Consider the following 22,357-nt stretch of genomic DNA (forward strand, 5'->3'; position numbering starts at 1 on the left):
ATATTTCTTAGAATTATAAATATATGAAAATAGACCAAAAAATTTCAAATGCTTATGGTTGATCCTTTTGACAGCTTGTTAATTTTATTACTATAAAAGTTATTCTATTTCACCCATTCTAATCTAACCAGGGATGAAGAAATGGATACCAACCTGGATACTATCCTGAATACATGCATGCATGTTGAGATCTTGATAAGACATAATACACAGTATTTGCAATACATACCCCTGTCATACAACAGTCATTCCCATTCTGCTTTTTGCCTCATACACGTCAGACCACATGCAGATAAGATAAGGTATACTTATCCCCTCAGGGAAATCTTTTTTGGACTGGACATTCATCAGGGCAGTAACATACAATATTACATATACGCATACATTTACATGTCTTTGTGTCAAAAAGAAAAGCTCAAAACAACAAGTTGACAGCCTTCCAACTTGAGGATTATATATCAAGTGTAGAAAATGGACCGGTATCCTTTCAGCCAAAGCAGTGTGTTGTCTGATCTCATCTGCTTTGCTTTGATGTGTTTTTTTAATTAAATGACTAAGACCCCTTTTGGAACCCTTGCTAGAACTCTACAGAACATGAGGTGGTCCACTGGCTTTAACTTAGGTGTTCCTAATTCCTAGTGGTCACTAGCATGCTGTCTATTGCTGAGTCTGCCAAGGTAGCTGTTTCTACATCATACCCAAACTACTTGACTAGTAGATCTGTGGCTACTGTTTGTGACACTAGCATGTTTGAGGTTTGGGCTGGATTTCCCCATGTTGTATTTTTTTTATCGTACACAAAGTAGTGAGGCTATGGATCCATGCTGTAAGTCTCATGTTATTACAGCTGGTGTCTAAATCATTTGGAAGTTAAAGACTGACCATCTATGCTGACTGCACATTGATGCAGATGCAGTCACAGCACACTAGTCTGAGATCTAAACCCTCAGTCAAAGTCAAATATACTGCTAGACAGCAGATAGCCCAGACAGCTTGTTGTCTACTGATAAGCATTAAAAAAAAAAAACAGGAAACAGTCTTAGAGGCTTTCTAGAGGCTACGTTGAGAAGACATGGTTCAGCTGAAGCAACTGATTTGAAAGTTGAGACTGTGCAGATTGGAGGATTGCTGACAGCTTTTCCTTCAGTCTCCTCTGCCAAAAAACAGCTCTAGAGATAAACCCAGGTTATAACACCTCTATGTGAATTAAGGCCTTATGCATTAGTACAAAAAACTGACAAAGTATTAGCTTTAAAGCAGTAAAAAGAAAGAAGTGATAAAAAAAGCGAGTGGGCTAAATAATTATTTTGGGCTCAGTTTTCCTCAGCAGCATTTAACCAAGTTTAAAAAGAACAAAACTCTGTGCAGTAAAAGCACAATCCAGCTTCTCTCAGTACTGCACAGATGAGGTGAAGGATGACGACTTGCATTTCCAAGAGATGACGTCAGCCTTGCACACTTGTGCTCATTCTCCATCAGTCAAAGGCATATATTTCCAGCAACTTCTGGAAGGCTGTGACAATCCAGCCAGTCGTTTTTCCCCAACACACACTCATAATGCACACTCACCCACTCTAAGCATAATGAGAACAAGATGCAGGTTTTTACCTTCTACAGGGAGAGAAGAGCCAAGCTCACATGGCCTGCAAGTGACTAAACTCCTTCCCCCCTTTTCCCTTTTTTTCCATTTGCACATCTGTTTCTTAGAGAAACAGAGAAGAGAAGGCCTTGGAGTGAACAATATGTAGGTCACTACACACAACTGAAATCGCGACCACACTGACATATCTAGAAAGGGACCAATAAAGAGACACAAAACAGACATCTGTATTAGAGGGAGTTATTCAAGGTCTTATAATACTTAATGACCTTTTAAAGGACTGGAACAAAAGATATTGAGGCTGGAATGTAGAAATATAGTTCATACTGACACCTGGTGTTGAAGTTGACAAACTACAGAAAAAATCCAATCATTTTTCTCAGTTCTATATAAAATTCAATAAAACAATATTTTTTACATATCATCATGTAAAACGAGAAGACATTTAGTAAAACCATTGAAAATATTCTGTATTTGATTTTCTCTACACTGCATATCAGCTGAAAAATAAAAACATTAACGCCAAACCATTTTGGCAATAAATTCAAGAGAACAAATCTGTACAAATTAGTGAAACTAATAGTACTCATAGTACTAGTAATAGTAATAGTAAAAGGACTCATAGTAGCAAGATTTCATAAGATTAGATACACTTAAATCTATCTAATATTAATCTTGAATTTTTACATTCTATGAATCTTTATATTATACTTTATATTAACCTTTTGTTCTATGTTTAAGTTCTGTAAAGCTGCTTCATCGTTCACTACTATGCAGGTACATACAATATTGCTGGACCATTCACAGAAAAAAGGTTCATGGGTGTATAAAAAATTCTTAGCAGAGTATTCTGCTACTATCCTGAAAGAAACACTGCAAAATAAAGCGCTAAATCTGAATAATTACTTATTCATATACAATCCTAACAGCTACAATACTTTTGGAAGTGCACTTAACAACAAAATATTTTAAACAGAATTCTTTTGATTGTTTCTATATTTGCTAAAATGGTTCTCAAATTACTAGTGTGTATTATTCTAGTTTTGCCCAAGACTCTTCTAAGTCCCAGTTCTGCATCTGTATATTTCACCATCAGTCAGATAGCTACCTCACCTCACCTCACCTCACCTCACCTCACCTCACCTCACATACATGTACACATATGTGATTTTACTCACAAACCATGTGGGTCTCAGTGTCACTCTCATAGCTTGGTTAGGGAATATTTCTCCTTAGTCAATCCCAAAAAGCCCTCAGCACTATCTAAAGAGACAAAATGATCCTGCTAAAGGAAAAAGCATGAATATAAAACACATTATATAATCTGCTCTCTTATTCCACCTGCTATGAAAAATAATGTAACAAATAAAATATGACCAATAATATGCTAATATATACTGTACCTGTGAAGTGTTCTGATTTTCAAGCCCCAAGGAAAGTGGCAATAAGTAATGTTTCTAAAAAATTGATAATTTGCTTGCAATTTTAGGATCACTATTTATGTAGACATATTTTATGGTTTTGAAAATAAGTATGCAGTACAAATATGATGAATGAGTTTTAGAGCGCATCTAGTTCAATCATTATTTACTTTGGCATGGTGGTGCACATGTTTCACAGAAATATGGTGGTAGGTGGGACACTAAATTCCCCTATATTAAATAAAGTGCATCAGTTTGTGTGCATGTGTGTATATGCATGGTGCCCTGTGATAGATTGGTATCACATTCAGGGTGTATTTATGCCTCATGCCCAATGTTCCATAGTTTCTAGATCCATATCTCTAACCAGTTATATATTAAGTTAATGCAAAACCTCTCATGATGAAGAGGAGTCTTTTGTTGGTCTCTTTGCTGGGCAGCAGCTCTCAGGCTCTCTCCAGATTACTCATTACACTTTGTTTATTCACTGCAAACAGTGAGTCCACCTCCCTTTGGTAACCTGGTGTAACACCCACAAAAAGCCCATTCTTGTACAATCAAACACATTTAGTAAAAACAGCAATTTTCCCTTGATTTATAACATATGGTCTGTATTGCCATATAAAGCACATACACAAGTCTGAACCCTTAAGCTTACGAGTTGAACAGAAAATAAGTAGGAACGATTACATAAAATTTGCAAATGGTACCAGTGCCAGGAATGTTGTGGCATGGGTAGAGTAAATACAAGGGGAGGAGGCTGGGATGGAGGTATGTTAAGGTAGACTTGCCCAGCTGCAGTATGATCTACTTCATGTGCGCACACACCTCCTGACGAGCATACATCAGTGTGTGGATATGATAGTTCAGCTTCTCCCACTCCTAACATACACAAAATGCAGTGGTAACAGAATAGTACCACAAGCTAACTTGTGTATCCTAAAAAAATTCACTGAACCAAGTATTTACGGCATGTGCTGTAGCTTTACTGCAGCACTAACTGGTTAACTCTAATACAGATTTAATTAAACAGTAAATATATTACAAATCGTGCTCTTCAACCTGCGAATGAAAAGCAAGCCAACTGAAGCTTGTACTAGAGGCTTACTACATTAAACTGTAAAACAAAAGTATAAAAAAACATAGCAATATTATTAGCAAATATATATTAGTTGGTGCATGATAGGATGTCTTTGTATGATGTAACATTACAATTTCCCTTTACTGGAACTAAGGGGCTCAAATCTGTTCCAGCAGGACAATGCTCCTATACATGAAGACATGGTTTGATTGGAAGAAGTCTAGTGATCTGCCCTTTGGTATTAACTGGAATGGGTGTGATGGGCAGGTGTCCACATACTTTTTGGCAATTTTGTCTAATAACAGAATATACAAATACACTGATGGCAAAATGCAAGCTCTCCATTTCTTTCAGTGTGTTTGTGTAAAACTTAAGGAATGAAAGACTGTCTGAATTGGTGATTGCATTAGGGAATGCAATCCAAAACGTTCCCACAAATCCTATCACATTAATTGATGAGTTATAAAATGGTTCTGTTTATTAGCAATGCAATATTTATACATAGTGATCACAAAATCACATTTTTAGACAAAGTTTATTAGCATAAATGTCCCTCACCTCAGGGTCTTTATCCACCTGGTTCCTCATGATGTAAAAGTCTACATTTTCTGCTCTGAGTGCCCATCAGTAATAGACGTGGAGGTGTGAGGAAGTCCCCAGGCTTTCACTCCTGCCCCATTTCTGACACACACTTCACTTTCACTCAACACACTCGCCTTTCTCCTGGACTGAGAACTGACAAAACCAATCATGCATGTCAAGAAGTTCCTAAATTGAGCTAACCCTAACCCTGACACTAACCCTAGGAGACCTCTATTACTGATGACACTATTCTGATGGTTTTGAACAACAAAAACAAATAGATTACTTTTTAGAGAACTTTTTGCTGGTCACAGGGGAGAAAATGACTAGTGATGTGCGGATCGATACTAAAGTATCGATATTTACGATCCCAACGTCTCCTGCTCTAGTATCGATTCTCATATAAAAAGATCGATATTTAAACTCGGTAATTTGGAGTGAGTGTTTATGTTATCATAAGTAACTTGCTGTCACCAGAAAAGTTTATTTATATCCGGTTAGGGGAAGGAACTACTTCTCCTTCCGCCTGTCAGGTGTGTGTGCACTGCGGCTCTGTGACTGAGCCGGCCGCTGCAGCCCTCAGACTGAAGCGTGACTAAAGCTGAGCGCAAAAGGAGTCACGTCTGGCTGTATTTTAGCTGTGAAGACAGCAGTGACACTGTGTGTGATGTGTGTGGAAAGACAGTGAAATACAGTGGTAACACCACTAAGTCATGAGTGAATATGATGATATAATGAAACGGCGGTCTGAGGAGGAGGTCCAGGGCGAGAAGACGCAATGTTTTAGGGCAAGACAGACTTCAGTCAATGAGTCATTTGGTAGCAGCGGCAGAAGTTATCGAGGTACAGAGAGATATCGTGATAGTCGCGTTATCACTGACTGTGGGAAAGTTATTCACGTCTGTTAAGGCTTTAGTTTTTTAATGTTCAGGAGTTCCCCGGAATCCCAGCATTCTTACAACAAGCTAACAGAAAGCAGTTTGTTCAAATAGAAAACAATAGTGAAACATGAAGTAAGCTATCCTAATAAAATAAATGCAACGAGTAGCTTTCCCGTGGATATAGAATATTTTGTTTCAAAACAAATGTTTATGTTTATTCAAACTTCAAACTAGTTGTCATATCACACTACACATAAAATATGTAAAAAGTATTGGTATTGGTATCGGTATCGGCAATACCAGCCTGGGTATTATTTGCTATCGGATCGAATAGGAATTAAGTGGTATCGCACATCACTAAAAATGACTTTTGCTTGTTGATAAATCTAAAACTGAAACAAGTTTATTTATTGTAAGGTCCTTATAGTATGCAGTATGTCCATTTATATAAGTTAACTAAAAGTACGTTATACTAAAATCATTTAGTGTTTAATGAATAAAATAACATAATGCACTCAAGAAATGTGATTGAAATAATTGTCACTTACCATAATATAGTGTACTGCTCTTCTTTTTTACAAAATGCACCTGTTTGAGCTCCAAGGATTTCCAACATACTACAGTTAAGCCATTAATCATTCATTCATTCATCTTCTACCGCTTATCCGAACTACCTCGGGTCACGGGGAGCCTGTGCCTATCTCAGGCGTCATTGGGCATCAAGGCAGGATACACCCTGGACGGACACCCAGGGCACACACAAACTCTCATTCACTCACACAATCACACACTATGGACAATTTTCCAGAGATGCCAATCAACCTACCATGCATGTCTTTGGACCGGGGGAGGAAACCCCCGAGGCACGGGGAGAACATGCAAACTCCACACACACAAGGCGGAGGCGGGAATCGAACCCCAACCCTGGAGGTGTGAGCGAATGTGCTAACCACTAAGCCACCGTGCCCCCATCCATTAATCAATAACCACATTATAGATAGCTTATCTAATCTTCTCAAAACAAAGAACCCACAATTACACTACCTTAAAAAATATCAGAATGATAATGATTGGCTCAAGCTGTTATCTATCTTTAGTACAATTTTGTAACTTGATAATGTGTCTCTTTCCATATGACTGCAGGGTTTAAGCAGCTACTAGACCAACGACAAGCAGGAAGAAGGACGAAATAGAAGAGTTGTTTATACTGTATCTATTTACACCACCATTACATTACTAGATTAAGTTATTTGAGATGACTATTAATTAAGGCATACATTGCATTAGTTTACATACCCAGTCATTGAATTAGTGAGATTTTATAGCTGACCACATCATTTTTGAGGAACAACCACAACTGCCACTGTAATTGTTAGGCCAGAAAGAATGTTCTCCTCTTTATGAGGCTAATAAAAACAGCTCTTGAGACAAACATACATGCCATGATTTAAGTCAAGTCCAAATGTGTGTATTGGCACCAGTTTTAGTAAACAAAGCAGCATTTTTCTTTTCTTTTTTTTATTTTTAATTTATTAAGAATGCGATATATGAAAACAGACAAGATTTTGAGAATACATTGATGCTGAGTAGTTCAAAATGATTCCTATATGGAGAAAATCAGTGGTGCTGAGACTCCAGGTTTGAGAGCAGAGCAATGCAAGGCATCTATGGATTGTTCCCCAGGGTGTGCTGTCGATCCGTTCCACTCTCACACACCAGATGCCCACTGGATTGTCTCCCGGAGTTTCTCCTGCGTAGAAACAGAGTGACCCTTAAAACATTGTATACAGTGTATTCTGACTGATGATTTGTTGCAAACACAGTAAGATGATGAGTCAAACGGTGTCAAGTGAGTGTGAGGCAATGTTTAACCTGGCTGAGCATGGCGGCAAGGCGATGCTGCGTGGTCGGGCCGTCAGAACCAGCTCCCCCAGGAAAGCCTCTGTCATTAGGTTTTGCAGAGTGTTGAGCAGAATCTCCTCCATCAGATCACCAAACTCTGGACTCCTGTAGTGGGGAAGGAGATACATATAAAAATGACAATATATAATATATATACAGACAGAGTTGCACAGGGTTATAACATATGGTAGTGTAGAACTACATAGGGTTCCAGTCAGAGCAGAGTATCTGAATCTTGGTTTTGCACAATTTGCAAAATACAGAATTATTTTAAATGGTTAAATAAGAGACAGCTGACTCCTGGCTCAATGTGATCGGGTTAGACTTGGCCCTAGCCTTAACCCCAGCAAATATACAAAAGTAAAACAATTCTTACACTGTTCACCGCAAATACCCTCAAATTTTACTCTCATATTATTTAAACTCGAAAATACTGTGCTAGACATCTAATGATTAACAATTTCCCAGATTCTACAGGACACCATTGCTTTAATGAGGTGATGTATGTCTGCAAAACTATATTGAAAATTTTCCAGTTAAGATGTTTAAATTGTTTGCAAAGTAACTTATCATTATGCCCAAAAGTGCTGGATAAATTCAGAACTCTGTGAGATAAATGGCTAAATAAACAATAACAAATAAAATGAGGTATAATGTCTTCATATTACTCTTTAAGTAGAATAAACACTCTCTAAATTTAATTTAAAAGATGGATTTAATTCAATTTGTAAATGTTAGCGAATGGTTCCAAACTCTAACAGGATTTTTTTAACACAACTTACCTACGAATGGATTTCTGCACCTGCATAGGGTTCAGCTCCTGACATGACTGCGGCTCACACTCACCCTCAGACTGTGTGTGAGAATGTGCCACAGTGTCTGGTCTAGAGTCAGTTAAACAGACTGAGTAATTTGCGTGTGGTGTCTCAGTGGAAGTCGTGGGCAGACTTGGAGAAGCAGGTCGAAGTTGGGTGAAATAGGGCACTGGATCATTCAAGGTGTTCTGCAATTCCTGGTGGAACGCAGGATCATCCAAGAGACTTCTATAGAAGTAAAAGTGTGATTTGTTAAATATTTTACTTGCTCAATATCATCTATGGAGATAAATAACTGGATGAGTTGGTGTGTACCTGAGCACAGATGTGAGGGTGTGTATGAGAAGGTCTCTCTCTGGGCCATGGGTGAGAGGAGGCATGGTTGATGTAAAGAGATTACTCTCAGCTGATCCAGACTCAGGAATTATTGACGACACAGATCTGAAGAGACACCTGGACAGTCATGGCTTTTATACTTTTGCCTTCATTAGCTAATATTTTTAAAGAAGTGATATATTTGACCACATTGAACACATGCTTTCTGCATACAGTACACACCTGTAGATGTGATGCTTGCTGAACTGAGATGAGAATTGTGCCTGGTACTCTAGCAGGGAGTGTGAGCGTGCAGTGACTCCCAGGTGAAGCAGTGTTGGGCGAGGTGGCTCTGGTCGTCTCAGCCCTATTTCCTCCTGAGCTTTCTTTTCTGCCTTGACTGTATCGCTGTTACTGCGGATGGGTGGCAGCGCCTATAATGTAACGGAATATAAATGATTAGTTATTGAGTTTTAGCAACATTGCAAAAGATAAAACACCGCCATACACAAGAGCCACGTGAGGCAAACCTGTACAGCTTTACCTTGAATTTCCGAGTTTTAGTGGAGTTTTTCTGTTGGGCTGCTTTTCCTCCCTGAGTGAGAAAGAAACTATTTCATTACATAGGTAAGCAATAAGGATGGAACACAACTAGACAGTGCCTGTGTTAATGTATTTGATATACTAAGGGTTGGAGCAGAACCTGAGTTGTTTTATCCTGAGGTTTTGTCTGTATCAGGTCTTTCTCCGTTATGGTGAACTCATGTTTTTTTCTCTCTTTGTCCACCTCCCATTGCTGTAGGTCTCTCTGGTAACAAGCGAAATCTGCCTCTTTTGTGATCTGGCAAACACAAGCATGACACATTTTACTAGCATCACTATCTTTGATTAAATATCCCAGTGGTGGTGAGGCCTTTTATGTTTATGCAACATAAAAATGGAGTATACAGCTTTGCTACAGAGTAAATGAGTGAGAGAGAGAGAGAGAGAGAGAGAGAGAGAGAGAGAGAGAGAGAGAGAGAGAGAGAGAACTTACTTCACAGATGAGATCTTGCTGGTAGAATGTGGGGCTGCTTAAGGTGGAAATACTGAGGATGCAGCAAACACTCTCCTCTGCACAGAGAGATCCACTTACTGGATGAATTTGCACTGCCTACAGAGACAGACAAATACACATACACTATTTGTCGCAATAAATTGTTAAAATAAGTTTTGCACTGATTTCATATAATTAAGGCTTATGACTGAAATTTGCTTCAAATACATACAAAATAATGCCATAGAAATTATGTTAAGCAATGTAACCAGGTAAAATGTATTAATAATGTATTATGTAAAACAAATAGTCTGAATTTAAAATAATTTCCTCAAACAAGTAGTGCAGTTAGGAGATCTGCTTATTTAACAACTTTAAGAAAAGCCTCCTAGATTAAGCTCCTCATGGAGCTGGTTAAGAAAATATGTTTCTTCAAAAACACTGATATAAATAAAAGATGTACTTTAGATTAGTTTATCAGCTTTCCTTCTAATTGCATAATTCCATAGATGTTATTTCAGAGTGTTAATGTGTTCTTTACTGCTCTAAAATAGTAGAATATAGTAAAATTGAAGACTCTATTAGCAGATGTGTACAAATATTTGACTGTTAACATTCACATATGTAGGTAGCAAATAAAATATCTAACAAACAGAAATTATTTGTGCATTTCTGTAAGGTGCTCTGGATAAGGGGTCCACAGTAAATGTAAATCGTAAATGTACATAATTCCCATTTGACACACCTGTTTGACATCTTGCTCTCTCAGTTTCCATGAATAGAGAACTCGGTCAGTGTGAGAGCTATTGGTCAGAAACAGGATACGTGTGCTCCGAGTGCTGACTGGAATGTCACCAAAAGACACTCTCTCCTCTGAAAGGAACACCATCTTCACACAAGTGGGGAAAAAAGTGTTGCTTTAAAAAACCCATAGAATATTAAAATCTAGAAATATAATGGAAAGTCCAAACATAACTATGCAGACACAATAGAATTTATACTGAATTACTATTCTTAATGTTTCTCCATCACCCACCTGTCCGGGTAAAGGCAATTTCTGAGTGCAAGGTACAGTAAGACGTCCATCATGAACATGAAGGGGAACAGAGTCTCTCTTGTCAAAGCCACAGCCTTCAAATGTCACCAGCACAGTATCTCCTGCCAGCACGTAAATAAGGATGTCCACCTGAATATATGTGGGTATAACAGGGACTTTAAAAGATGGGATGTGTTCTGAAATCCCTGCACTAGCTGAATTTAAGTTTAATAATACATTGAAATTTTAGTTTTTTTTTTAGATTTCCCATTTTCTTCAGTTGCACCACAGACTCTCAAAGTGCATCCGGATCTGCCTATTTAAATGATGTTTTTCAAAATGAAGCACTCAATATAATGTTGGGCAGCTGACAAGTCTTTCTTTTAGCATTATGTAACAACCACCATGATTCTATAGGAAATGAGGAAACTAGACACAGGCTTGGAACAATTCAAAACAAAGGCTCTATATTAACTATGGCTATTTTCAAGTCAAGTCAAGTCAAGTCAAGAAGCTTTTATTGTCATTTCAACCATATATAGCTGTTGCAGTACATAGTGAAATGAGACAATGTTTCTCCAGGATCAAGGTGCTACATAAAAACAAAGACAGGGCTAAAGACTTGTAAGTAGTCTTAGCCACATAAAGTGCAACTGTGCAACCTGGTGCAAACAGTGCAGGACAAGACAAACAAGACAGACAAGACAGTGCAGGACAAAAGACAGTGCAGGACAAAAGACAGTACAGGACAAAAGACAGTGCAGGACAAAAGACAGTGCAGGACAAGACAGTGCAGGACAAGACAGTGCAGGACAAGACAGTGCAGGACAAGACAGTGCAGGACAAGAGACAGTGCAGACACAAAGTTACAAGACAATACAAAAAGTACAAAAAATGCAGTACACAAAAGACAATAAATAGTAAACAGTAACAGAAACAGTGCCGACCGACCAGTGTTAATACTGTGTGTGAAAAAGACACACATTGAAACATAACATTTCTGGCAGGTGTGTAATCTTTACTACTCACCATCTCCGGCAACGCCTACCATTTACAAACTAGTGCTAACTAGTACAAACACCCCCGTTTTTATATACTACCTATTTATGTTAAAGTCAGCTAAATCTACTAAGTAGTAGTCATGATGAATTTCTAAATCCAACTGTCCAATGCTGGATATGATTATGAATGTGATTAAACTTTATATGTGTAACATCAGCTGGCCATAACCTCTTTATCAAACATGATAGTGAAGAAACATCTTCGGGCATTTAGGTGCTCATACACACAACATAAACATCTCTGGATCAAGCAATATGTGTATCTGTATGTGTGTAATGATTACTGAAGGAACTTACACTGTATGTTTTAGCCTCCAGAGGAGAGAATATCCACTCCAGTGTGGCTGTGCATCCAGGCTGCACATTTCCATCTGGGTTCAGACACTGCAGGACAGGATGATTAAAGTTCTCCTCCTGTAGTTCCTGCAGCGGCAGAGTGTCCACACGATAACTAAGTAGCTGAGCTCCTCCATTATACAACTCATACACCTACATGCACACACACACACACACACACACACACACACACACACAAGGGAAATAATTATGACTCTGTAATTATAATTATTATTATATATATATAAGTATTATACAGTACTGCGCTAATTCAACAACCTGCTCTATGGGGAGAAATAGATAGTAGAATTATCAGATGTATATTTGTGCAAAATAATAAATTCAATTCTGTTAACCTGAACCTTTCTAAGTCAATATGGGAATCAGCATGAACAGCCAAAGGGAACCACATCAAGGCAGATGAGCCAAACCTGTTTTGGGGGATTAAATCCTCCGATAGCCACAGGAGTAAAGACATGTCGAGTAGAGGGAAAGTGAAGGTATGGCCTGTCCTTTTCCACAGTTACACCAATAAAATTCAGCTGAAGTGATAAAACAAAACCAGAACAAAGGACATGTCATTAACTTCTATATCCAAGTTAAAGTGCACCGACACTATGCAAACAACATGCAAGTCATATTCAGTACCAAGGCTCTTGAATGTCTTACCAGAATCTCTCTGCCATGAGAGAGCTTCAGTAGGACAGGAAGCCGATATGTCCCAGTGAAGTCATGTCTGTAACAGAAGAATGCTGTTTCAGAAGTTTCATGTTTATTGTCATGTGTCAAGTGTTTTATTATCTATAAATAGTGAAATTCTGGTGCAGTTGTTCACTCCTTCCCAGTGCAAAACTAGGTGAAATTTTATGCAGTATAAAAAGACAAAAGACTGAGCAAGAGAATTAATTTGCTTGAGCAAGTAAAAATAATAGCAACCTGAAAATATGTGCAGCCAAAAATGATATAGAGGGAGATTTTGCACATACAGTACAAGTATATTGAGTCTGATATCAGTCCAGTGTAAATGTAGTCATAATAAAGTGCAGTGGTGTTCTTAGTGTACTACATGAACCTGGTGTGTGAAAGTCTAACAAATGAAGCCATGTTGTAGATGAGAAAGACAGTCACTGTTTTACCTATATGTGAACTGCACTGCTCTCCGCTGGCCAGGTTGCAGTTCGCCAGAGCGCGGAGACACTGAGAACATCCTGTTGTCCTGCACCTTCATCTGAAGAAGCTCAGTGGGGCTTAACTCTGCACTCTCAGCCCAGCACTCCAGCTCAATCTGCTGATCCTCCGGGAACAGAAATGTCCTGTCAGAGAGATCATTTAATAAGCCAGTAACCCCTTTCCATGCTAATTTAAAGAATAAAGAAATGTATTTTCATGAATTGCATAATAATTTTGCAGAAAATAAAATGCACAAATGCCTTGTCAGATTTATTCAAACATGTTCTCCAAAAAAGGGTTCATGCTGTATTTATTTTACACTGTATATCAGAAAGATATATATATATAAAAAAAAAAACTTAGACAATTTAGAGTTGAAATGTATTTTATATTTTAGATATTTTTAAAAAGATTACTTAGAGATGAAATAGGAGAACCACCTATATGAGAACATTTATGTATAGATATCGTGGTGTAGCTGCAATAATATATACTTGTGAGTTAATGGTTATTGTAGAAACCATACATATGTGAGTATTAATCAATAACCAGATAATCAGATTTGAGAATTCAAGAGCTCTGGTATACTGTGTCTCTTATCATTCTGTCCAAACCCCTTGATCTCGTATAAATTAATCTTTAATAAATGCACTCAACAATAATAATAATTACTCATATAATCAAAAATAAATAAATAAATAAAACCAAATCTCATTAAATGTCAGACAGGTAGTAATTGGTAGCACCTACCACTCTACAAGGATATTCCCAGTATTCTCAAACATGAGCAGGACGTTGGAGGGGTCGGCACCCAGAGGAGCAGCGCTGAAGTTAAAATCCAACATGGCTGAAGTTAAGACAGGTGGACAGCGACGGAAACTGCAAAACACACCAAGCAGTTCAAACAAACATAATAGATTATACCAAAACCTCTGTATAATCGTGAGGTTTGATGTAGGTCCTGGATAAGGTGTTACCTGTGTCTAGTGGGCACTCTGTAGATAAGCTCAGCTGGACCTGGCTCACTGAGCAAGTAAGTATTAAGATCGTGAAGACAGAAGAGCTTCCAGAGATACAGCTTACTTAAACCCTCCACGCTGCCACTGCTACGGGCATCTGTCACCTCCAGAGTGGGATAAACACCTTCTGCTTCAACCTGACACAGAGAGCAAGAATCCCCCGCCACCAATCCTGAGGGGGCAGAAAAACACAAATGACATTAAATATAGCAAAGAGGAAAAGGGAAGTAGAATGAACAAAGACAAAAGTGCAAAAGCTATTAGGTATCTGGGAATGTATTTTAATTTCAATTTAAGATTCATTAAAAAAAAAGAAAATTGAAAAGAAAGTTTAGCATAAGCATATTAATATAAAATAAATTCAGCTTAATCAATACAGGGGCAAAACAAAACACTGTTGGCTTAAAACCGGTATATCTGTGACTCATATAATTTATATTTTTCATATAAAGCACAAATCTTCAATGTAAAGACACGTTGTTATTATTTATTAGGGATTTAATGTTTGGACAATTTGGATCAATGCATTATTTTAAATGGTAACAATTAAAAAGGGCATAAATCAATATGAATCAATTATGATCTGTTTTCTTATTTTAACTGATTAAAAACAATTATGAATTATATGTGAATATAAAGCCCTGCGATGGGTTTAGGGCGTATCCTGCCTCGATGCCCAATGACGCCTGAGATAGGCACAGGCTCCCCGTGACCTGATGTAGTTCGGATAAGCGGTAGAAGATGAATGAATGAATGAATGAAAAAAACATATCAAAAAGAATAACCAACTGGTGTGTGAAAGTTATTGTGTAAATAGTGTATATAGGCTGGCTTATAATAGTCCTCTGTGTCATAATAATTTCCCCAGATTGGTTACATATTCACATATGGTCACATGGTCACATATCAAATTATATCATATAATATTAAATAAAATTTGATGTCAAATATCGACTCATTGCTTTAAGCAATTGTATCATATAGTGTGGGGGCTTTGTTTGTTTGCATAAAACAAACACATAAAGCTCTGTATAAATAGAGTTCATGCTGATTAATTTGTTGAAATGATGAATTTAGTACCAGAAGCATTAAGGATTTTATAACAGATGGTCCAGCGATATCGGACTCTGCGTGTCGGTCTCACTGTGGAGCGAATTAGCAGCTGACACTGAGCTGGAATTGTTCCTGTCACACTTTCCAAGTGCAGAGCTGCAGAAAAAAAGAAAGTTAAATACAGGCAACATTTCAAAACAACAGTGCGAAAAATGATATATAATTTATAGTTCATCTGGAAGTGCTAAGACATACAGATACTTTTATTTTTAGAGATATTTGTTTACGGCGTTCTCTTACCGAGCGGGTCTTCGAGTGAGCCCTCAGGAATGCCTGGAGCACTGATGTTTTGCTGCACAGACAGAGAAAAGCTAACAGCACATGGACTAGTGTTCAGGAGAGGAACCTCAAATGACTTACAACTGCCAACCAATACTTCACCCAGATCCAGAAATGAGTGTCCAGCCTGAAATCAGAAGAATTTCATGAACACACATGCACATACAGTCACCTCCTCGTGGCATCATGCATGAATTAACTGACTAGATATATGAGTATGAAAACATGCATTGAGATCATGAACCACTGCACCATGCAGAACTTACATACTTTTTTGTTTCTGTCAAATGATATTCCTTTATAAATACAATCTCTGCTTTATACACACCTGTATGGAACCTTTGGCAGACAATCCCACAACTTTAAGAGAGAGCCTGGACCTTTTATACTCTGGGTTCTGAATGGGCCAGAAAATTAGACTAGGCTTCATATTGTACGTTATCTCCTCCACTGGAGTGAAGGACCATGTCTGGACCTGAACAGAAACAACAGCTCTGATTAACTTAAAAAGAAAAGGCAGATGTATAAGACTCGTATAAGACTAGTATAAGATTTTTATACTAATCACACAGTCACTTACCTGGGATTCATTGGGCTGCAGCACACCTGCGTGTGGTTGTACAGAGAGAACTCTGCGATCTGATTCACAGACCCTCCAGTGAAAGTGTAATGTTACTCTGCTAAAGTTCTTGATGCTCAGAGATGCCTTGGAGCAGGAGCCTAGTGCTGTGGGCCTGAAAAACAAGCTTCCATCACCATCCAAAGTGATGCGTGGCCTCTCTGCCACACTCACCATGCTTAGCTCCTAAAGAAAGAAAAAACAGTGAACCAAGTATGCTCCAGAATCAAAACCTACAGTGTTGAACGTTAATTTGCACCTTTCAGTATACCTGTGAGTGTTTGGGACTGGCATTTAACTGCAGGCTCAGAGGTACAGAGCTAGGGTTGTCTTCAGCAGGAGTAGATCGGAGAATGAGGATCTGGTGGCTGCCTGGTGGTACCGAGCCACTAGGGGGCAATACAGATACACCAGGAAAGTCCTTTGTAGTCAAGTTAAAGATAAGAGGAAGGTCTCCTGTGTTCTGCAGTAGAACACTCCTGTAGGAGACCAGATTCAAAGCTGGAAACATCTGCAAAACACAGGGAACACACAGAAAAAAAGCTAGTAAAATGATCTCTGTGTGAGACATTACAGAATTTTAATATCATTTTTTTTAAAAGATGTTCAAACTTCAGTTAACATATCATTTTCAGCAGGTCTTATAAATGAGAGATAATAATAATAATAATAATAATAATAATAATAATAATAATAATAATAATAATAATACCTTGTTTGAAATTCCAAGCATTGTTAATGATACCAAATGTAGTTTTATTAACAATCTTTTGATTATCAACCATTTTTTCAACTCACCACATGAGATGGCTGCAGAGAGAAGCAAGGGATGAAGTGTTCATTTCCAGGCTGAAATGAGTGAGCAGTAACCCTAACTGTGAGACACCAGGGAGGGCATAGAGTTCTGTCTTCTGTCTGCTGATAATCCTGCAAAATCTGCTAGGTTCAGAGACCCAAGTGGGTGTACACATTTATTTATTTATTTATTTATTTATTTATTTATTATAAAATAGCAAATCTCCTATTTCTTAAAGAATATAGAAAAACGTCTCAAGCACTACCGACCACAAAAAAGTGTCTCTGCTTTACCTTGTAGAGAGTGAAACACTCAAGCTGTGCTGCATGGAAGACATTGTGCTTTTTGGGTGCGTATGTCACTATGAAGACAGTGGACTTTAGAGGACGTAGGTCACATGTGAGAGGGGTGATGGAAAAGGGTGAGTCAGGAACAGGGGTCCACAGCAGGCTGAGTTCGCCTTTGGTGTGGTTGGTGATGGTGATGGATTGACATGAGGGCCCTGAGTAAAAAAGCAGTTCAGATGGCTCAACTGTGACATGGGGCAGGGGGAAACGTTCAGGATTTCCATTCACATCAGGATGTTCTCTTGTTTTATCTGTCACGTTCATGTAGAAATATTCTTCCATCATGGTCCCCAGGGATAAAGGAGGCCTGGACAAAGCGGTGTCCTCTGATGAGTCCTAAGAGGTAAATTATGTACAAATTTTTAAACACTTTGTGTTACCCATCTTTTGTTGTAGTAACTGGATGTGTTTTTGGGTATGTGTATTGATTAGATTTAACGATTCATCCACAAGCAAACACAATCAATGAATACAGACCTTTTGAAATAATAATGCCCCACTTTCATCCTGTTGCAGTTTATGCTCAGCCAGCATTGCACTGAGTATATCGGGAGGGTAACAGGTTAAACCACGAAGCAGGTTTTTTCTGTACACATGCAGATGTCTGGGTTGTAAGATGGCTGGCTTAAGCTGTTCTGAGTGACAGGTGCCAATCAAGTCCAACAAAAGTGGCTCCTTAAAAAAAACAAATTAAATAATGGCCTAACTATAACTGTGGTCTACATACACACCCATAAACTTCATCAACTCCTAGTGAATAAGTAAAGCAATTAGAGCAACTATAATTTCTAACCGTGCCATAATGACATACCCTGTGCAGTATAAGGCACGCTGCTCTCTTGTGATAGGCGATAGGGTGATGGGGGCGGAAACTTAAACGCAGAAGGATGCTTCCCTTGGCTGGCAGAGTCCCAAAAGGTTGGTCAAGTGTGAACACACTATGATTGCTAGGGTCCAAGTCAAATTGGTAATAAGCCTGGACAGTAGAAGAGTTTATGATATGAATAATACGCATGGCTTCTTCTCCCTCTTCCACACAGCCAAAATCCACCACAGAGGAGCTTAAAGTAACTACTGGACCTGCAGGAATCAGGAAGATACATACCAAACTCAGTCCTTGCTACCTTACAACTTTACTTGCATTATGGCATTAAACAATTTTTGCAGATATACACGTCTAGAGAGAATCACAAAATGCACATTGGTACAGAATTTTAAATAATTTGTCTCACCTATACATGAGCCGGTAACTTTAAGCACATCTGTGCTGGTTCCCCCAGGGCAGCTGAGGCGGAAGTAGTCTACGCTGGTGCTGTCCACAGTAAGCGGAGTAAAACGAACGGACACTTTCAGTACTGAGCACGGAGACACTTGCCCTTTCTGCACATCACACTGGAACACAGACTCCATAAGAGCCGGCCGTTTCACATGAGTCAGAGAGAAGGAAGTCAACACCTGAAAGAGGAATAGGGCCGCAATTAATTGGAGACAAATCAAGACAACAAATAATATTGCTATAAGTAGTAAAAGTATTAGATATATTACATATAGAGACATAGTGACTCACTGAAGAAGGGTTGTAGATCTCAAAATGTTTTTCTAAACAGCTTCCAATTGCTACACTGCCAAATTGGAGTAGTCTACCATCTTCTTCCTGGCCAAGGGACTTGATCTGTAGGTATGGGTACTTGGCTTTAAAAAAAAATGAAAATAATTAATTTTATGTTTAAATTTAATTGTTTTCTTCAACCCTGTAAACTCTCAACATATTTTGATATTTGTATTTACTAGAACACATAATTCAGTAAATTCTGTGAATTATTTCATGAAATTAAATTAATAGGATAGATAGGTGACTGGGGAATGGAAATGTGGACCCACAGATGTAAATATAAGGGGTAAATCAAAAACAGCTTGTATTTAGAGAAAGTATATAGAGTGTTAAAATTGTGCCTTTTATTAAATTCAAATAACCTGATATAGGATATAGTGCATAGATACATTGAGAAAAGTCCTAAATTCCTTTAACCCTATATAGACTTATATAATTGGGCTGTGGTGATCCTGTGATTTAGGTTTTATGAGTTCAAATCCCAATATCACCAAGCTGCCACTGTTGAGTTCTGGAACAAATCCCTTAACCCTTAATTGTATCCTGTCTCAAGTCTTTAGTTATTAACTAAATTCCTCAGCCAAATATTTGCTAAACTCACCCAGTCCTTTCAATAACATTGTGCATGTGTTTTCTCCTTCCTTCCCGAATGTGCAGGTGGCCTCTCTTTGGTATACCAGTGCTTGCTGTGGTTTGAAAGTTACAGAGACTCTGCGCTCTTGTCCTGGCTCCAAAACCCCACTCGCTGGGGAGAGATGGAATGGTGGCTCCACCACCCACTGGAAACAGGTCTGCAGCTTACTAACACACAACACCATTGATTACTGGCTTGTCTTAAAGGTTTCTTTTAAAGTCTAAATCACATATGTGATACTAAATCACATATCTGATGTTTACAGTACCTAATGGTTCTGAAAGTACCATGACCTCTCAAGAAAATTTTCTTTAATTTAAGATTTAAACTGAGGTCTCCATACCTGGCATTGCAGAACAGAAAGCTGGTGTTTGTGCTGTGATGGACGGCACACAACGGAAGCTGCACTGAATCAGGAAGCTCCAATGAATGATGTAGCATCAGTGCACGCAGGTTTACTTTAAATGTCCCTTCCTTACACTGGAATTCAATACTGTCCGAATGCTCACACTGCAAAGCAAATGTAACAAAGCACAGGAGCAATTAGTCAAATAATGAATAAATGTATATAATTTCTACAAATGTTCAAATAAACAGACATAAAAATGCATACATATAGGGAAAAAATATAATTTAAAAATAATATAACCAAATATAATCTGTCTGAATGTAGTACCTCATGAAGAGAATGAAAAGTGATTGGCAGAGAAAAAGACATCCCAGGACTAAGAGTGATGGTCTGAGGAAATAATGTGGTAAAGACTTTGGACTCTGGAGGTCTAAAATATAAAGAGTGAAATGTAAAGGCATTAAAATCAGTGTGATATATAAATTCATACAAAATATGCGGTTTCACAAGAAAATGTGTGTACTTTTCTTACATTTTTCTACATCTACAACAGATAATTCACATATCCACTTCACAAATGTTTACATCTAAACATTTCTCTGTTACATAAAATCTCACCGGAATCTGAGTTTCTGTAGTTTTTCATTCACATTTTTCAGAATAAGTGACTTGGTATATTCTTTTCCCAGCTCCCAGCCCTCCCAGACCATCTCCGGCAAGGTCTCCACTCCTAAGAAACGGCTTTGTCTGGATGATTTTCTTGGAGACCCCTTGAATCGTTGTTGACCAGAAACCTGCAGCAAGCAAGCAACCAGCTGTTAACACCTTTGTTTTGTGTGAAAGCAACATTACAGCTGAGATGTAAATCAGTCTTGAAACAGCAGTGCTAAACATAACCTAAATGACAGCCTTTTCATTTAATGTTAGGACACATGCTGTCCGTTCTGTAGGTGTTTAGTGAGCACAGTGTCATTATGGTCACTAGAGGGCAGTATATCCTAAATAAATTGAGGCAAACAAACTTTAGCTTATCAGATCCCATGTGCTGTGTTACTGAATCAGGGAATTGCTACAAAAATCTATAATGTATGTTATTTTGTAGGTAAATAATTACTCACTGTAGACCAGGGGTGTCAGAATATTTTCATTATATTAAAGGGGCCATATTAGATTATTAGACCATATTATTACTAATATAATATTAGTATAGTGGTATACTTAAGTAATAAATATAGCTCAAATATAGCAAAATGTAGCCATTCAGTCAGATGTTCTGAATAAACACTGAACTACTAATGATATAGAAGTATGTGATCACCACACATTTAAAACTGTTCCATAGGCAGAATTAGTCTTTTAATGATTCTCGTTTCAAAAAGATCACCAAATGGACCATTAAAAAAAGTGTAAATAAAATAAAATAGTTAATTCAATTAGAGCTCCATTCCGTCAGTTGCTGTTTTTGTGAAATTCAAATATAGTATTTATACAACCATTTTTTCCATAGATTTTTAAACAATACAGCAGGTAGAACTACCACTCCGATTGCTCCACCTGATGAAAGAACATTCAGTAAAGAAGCATTTTAGGACTGTCTCACTGTAGTGTGACTGTATTTTAAACCACAATAAAAGTGAGACTATTATCATAATACAAAATATACTATGTGCTAGTACATTTATATTACAATTATGCAATATAATTGTACTAGCACATGCTTATTATTTATAAATTATAGTATTTTATATTTTATAATAATGTAGGTCAAGGGTAAATATTACAATATAGCCTACTTTATTAAAATCATGAAACACTTTTGTAAACGTATCATGCTTGCTTTAATAACTATATTATTACTCTCAATCACAAATAACTAAGTGGATCTTAAAATCTATTTTTGTACCAATTATATTTGTCTTTTATTTCATTTAAAGAGCATAAAAATCGTTTAGTTTTTGATAATGGGTCTACGCTGTTTTGTTTGTGTTTATATAACAAAACAAAACATGGTGATATATTATCACAAGCCATAACTCATATTATCTTGACACTAAACAGACTCTGCAGTAGTTAACTATATACTTACATAAATGTGTTGTCCATGCAGACTATAGTGTGAACCTCTTACCTTTCCATGCATGCCATGTCTGTTCCGAATCCCAGTGTTCAGAGGGTCTCTTGAAATATTAGCCAGCATTGCATCAGTCTGAACAAACAAATGTTTAACACATACAGATCTATTATTCTGTGGGTCTCTCTCACAAATTAAAACATAGTGGATATTTATAGACGTATCTAAGTACAGTAAATATACTAATTTCAATTTTGCTGAACAGTAACAAACTGTTTTTCC

At 37.7% G+C, this 22,357-nt stretch overlaps 2 protein-coding genes across 2 annotated transcripts; both read right to left on the reverse strand.

Moving 5' to 3' along the window:
* Nucleotides 1-2,804: 2,804 nt before the first annotated feature.
* On the reverse strand, nt 2,805-4,854 carry LOC132850557 (melanoregulin-like). Its single transcript, XM_060877195.1, is given in 5 exon segments — nt 2,805-2,885; nt 3,411-3,541; nt 3,813-3,903; nt 4,661-4,695; nt 4,698-4,854. Coding segments are annotated over 5 exon segments (495 nt in total).
* Nucleotides 4,855-7,128: 2,274 nt separating this feature from the next.
* On the reverse strand, nt 7,129-20,770 carry cfap65 (cilia and flagella associated protein 65). The gene is made up of 31 exons (XM_060877359.1): nt 20,623-20,770; nt 20,332-20,434; nt 19,999-20,165; nt 19,623-19,822; nt 18,977-19,101; nt 18,642-18,864; nt 18,221-18,489; nt 17,887-18,084; nt 17,356-17,745; nt 17,065-17,193; nt 16,538-16,777; nt 16,228-16,452; nt 15,976-16,122; nt 15,609-15,774; nt 15,336-15,464; nt 14,214-14,427; nt 13,987-14,115; nt 13,203-13,379; nt 12,736-12,802; nt 12,498-12,608; nt 12,028-12,153; nt 10,670-10,819; nt 10,379-10,522; nt 9,634-9,750; nt 9,301-9,438; nt 9,142-9,192; nt 8,841-9,031; nt 8,598-8,723; nt 8,250-8,510; nt 7,438-7,572; nt 7,129-7,315 (listed from the first exon to the last, which is right to left on the reverse strand). The coding sequence occupies exons 1-31, from the start codon at nt 20,712-20,714 to the stop codon at nt 7,231-7,233; spliced, it is 5,025 nt and encodes a 1,674-aa protein (XP_060733342.1). The 5' UTR covers nt 20,715-20,770; the 3' UTR covers nt 7,129-7,230.
* Between the last annotated feature and the right edge of the window lie 1,587 nt (nt 20,771-22,357).

This window comes from Tachysurus vachellii, chromosome 8 (assembly GCF_030014155.1).
Source record: "Tachysurus vachellii isolate PV-2020 chromosome 8, HZAU_Pvac_v1, whole genome shotgun sequence".
Taxonomy (NCBI): Eukaryota; Metazoa; Chordata; class Actinopteri; order Siluriformes; family Bagridae; genus Tachysurus; species Tachysurus vachellii.

What these genes read in the sequence shown, in the direction of transcription:
- cfap65 (XM_060877359.1), bottom strand. Translation starts at nt 20,714, where the DNA reads ATGGTCTGGGAGGGCTGGGAGCTGGGAAAAGAATATACCAAGTCACTT. An exon ending in CTTTTCATTCTCTTCATGAG is followed by an intron (nt 20,166 to 20,331) that starts GTACTACATTCA and finishes TTTGCTTTGCAG; the next exon opens with TGTGAGCATTCGGACAGTAT. An exon ending in CTCTGCAGCCATCTCATGTG is followed by an intron (nt 16,778 to 17,064) that starts GTGAGTTGAAAA and finishes TGTGTTTTGCAG; the next exon opens with ATGTTTCCAGCTTTGAATCT.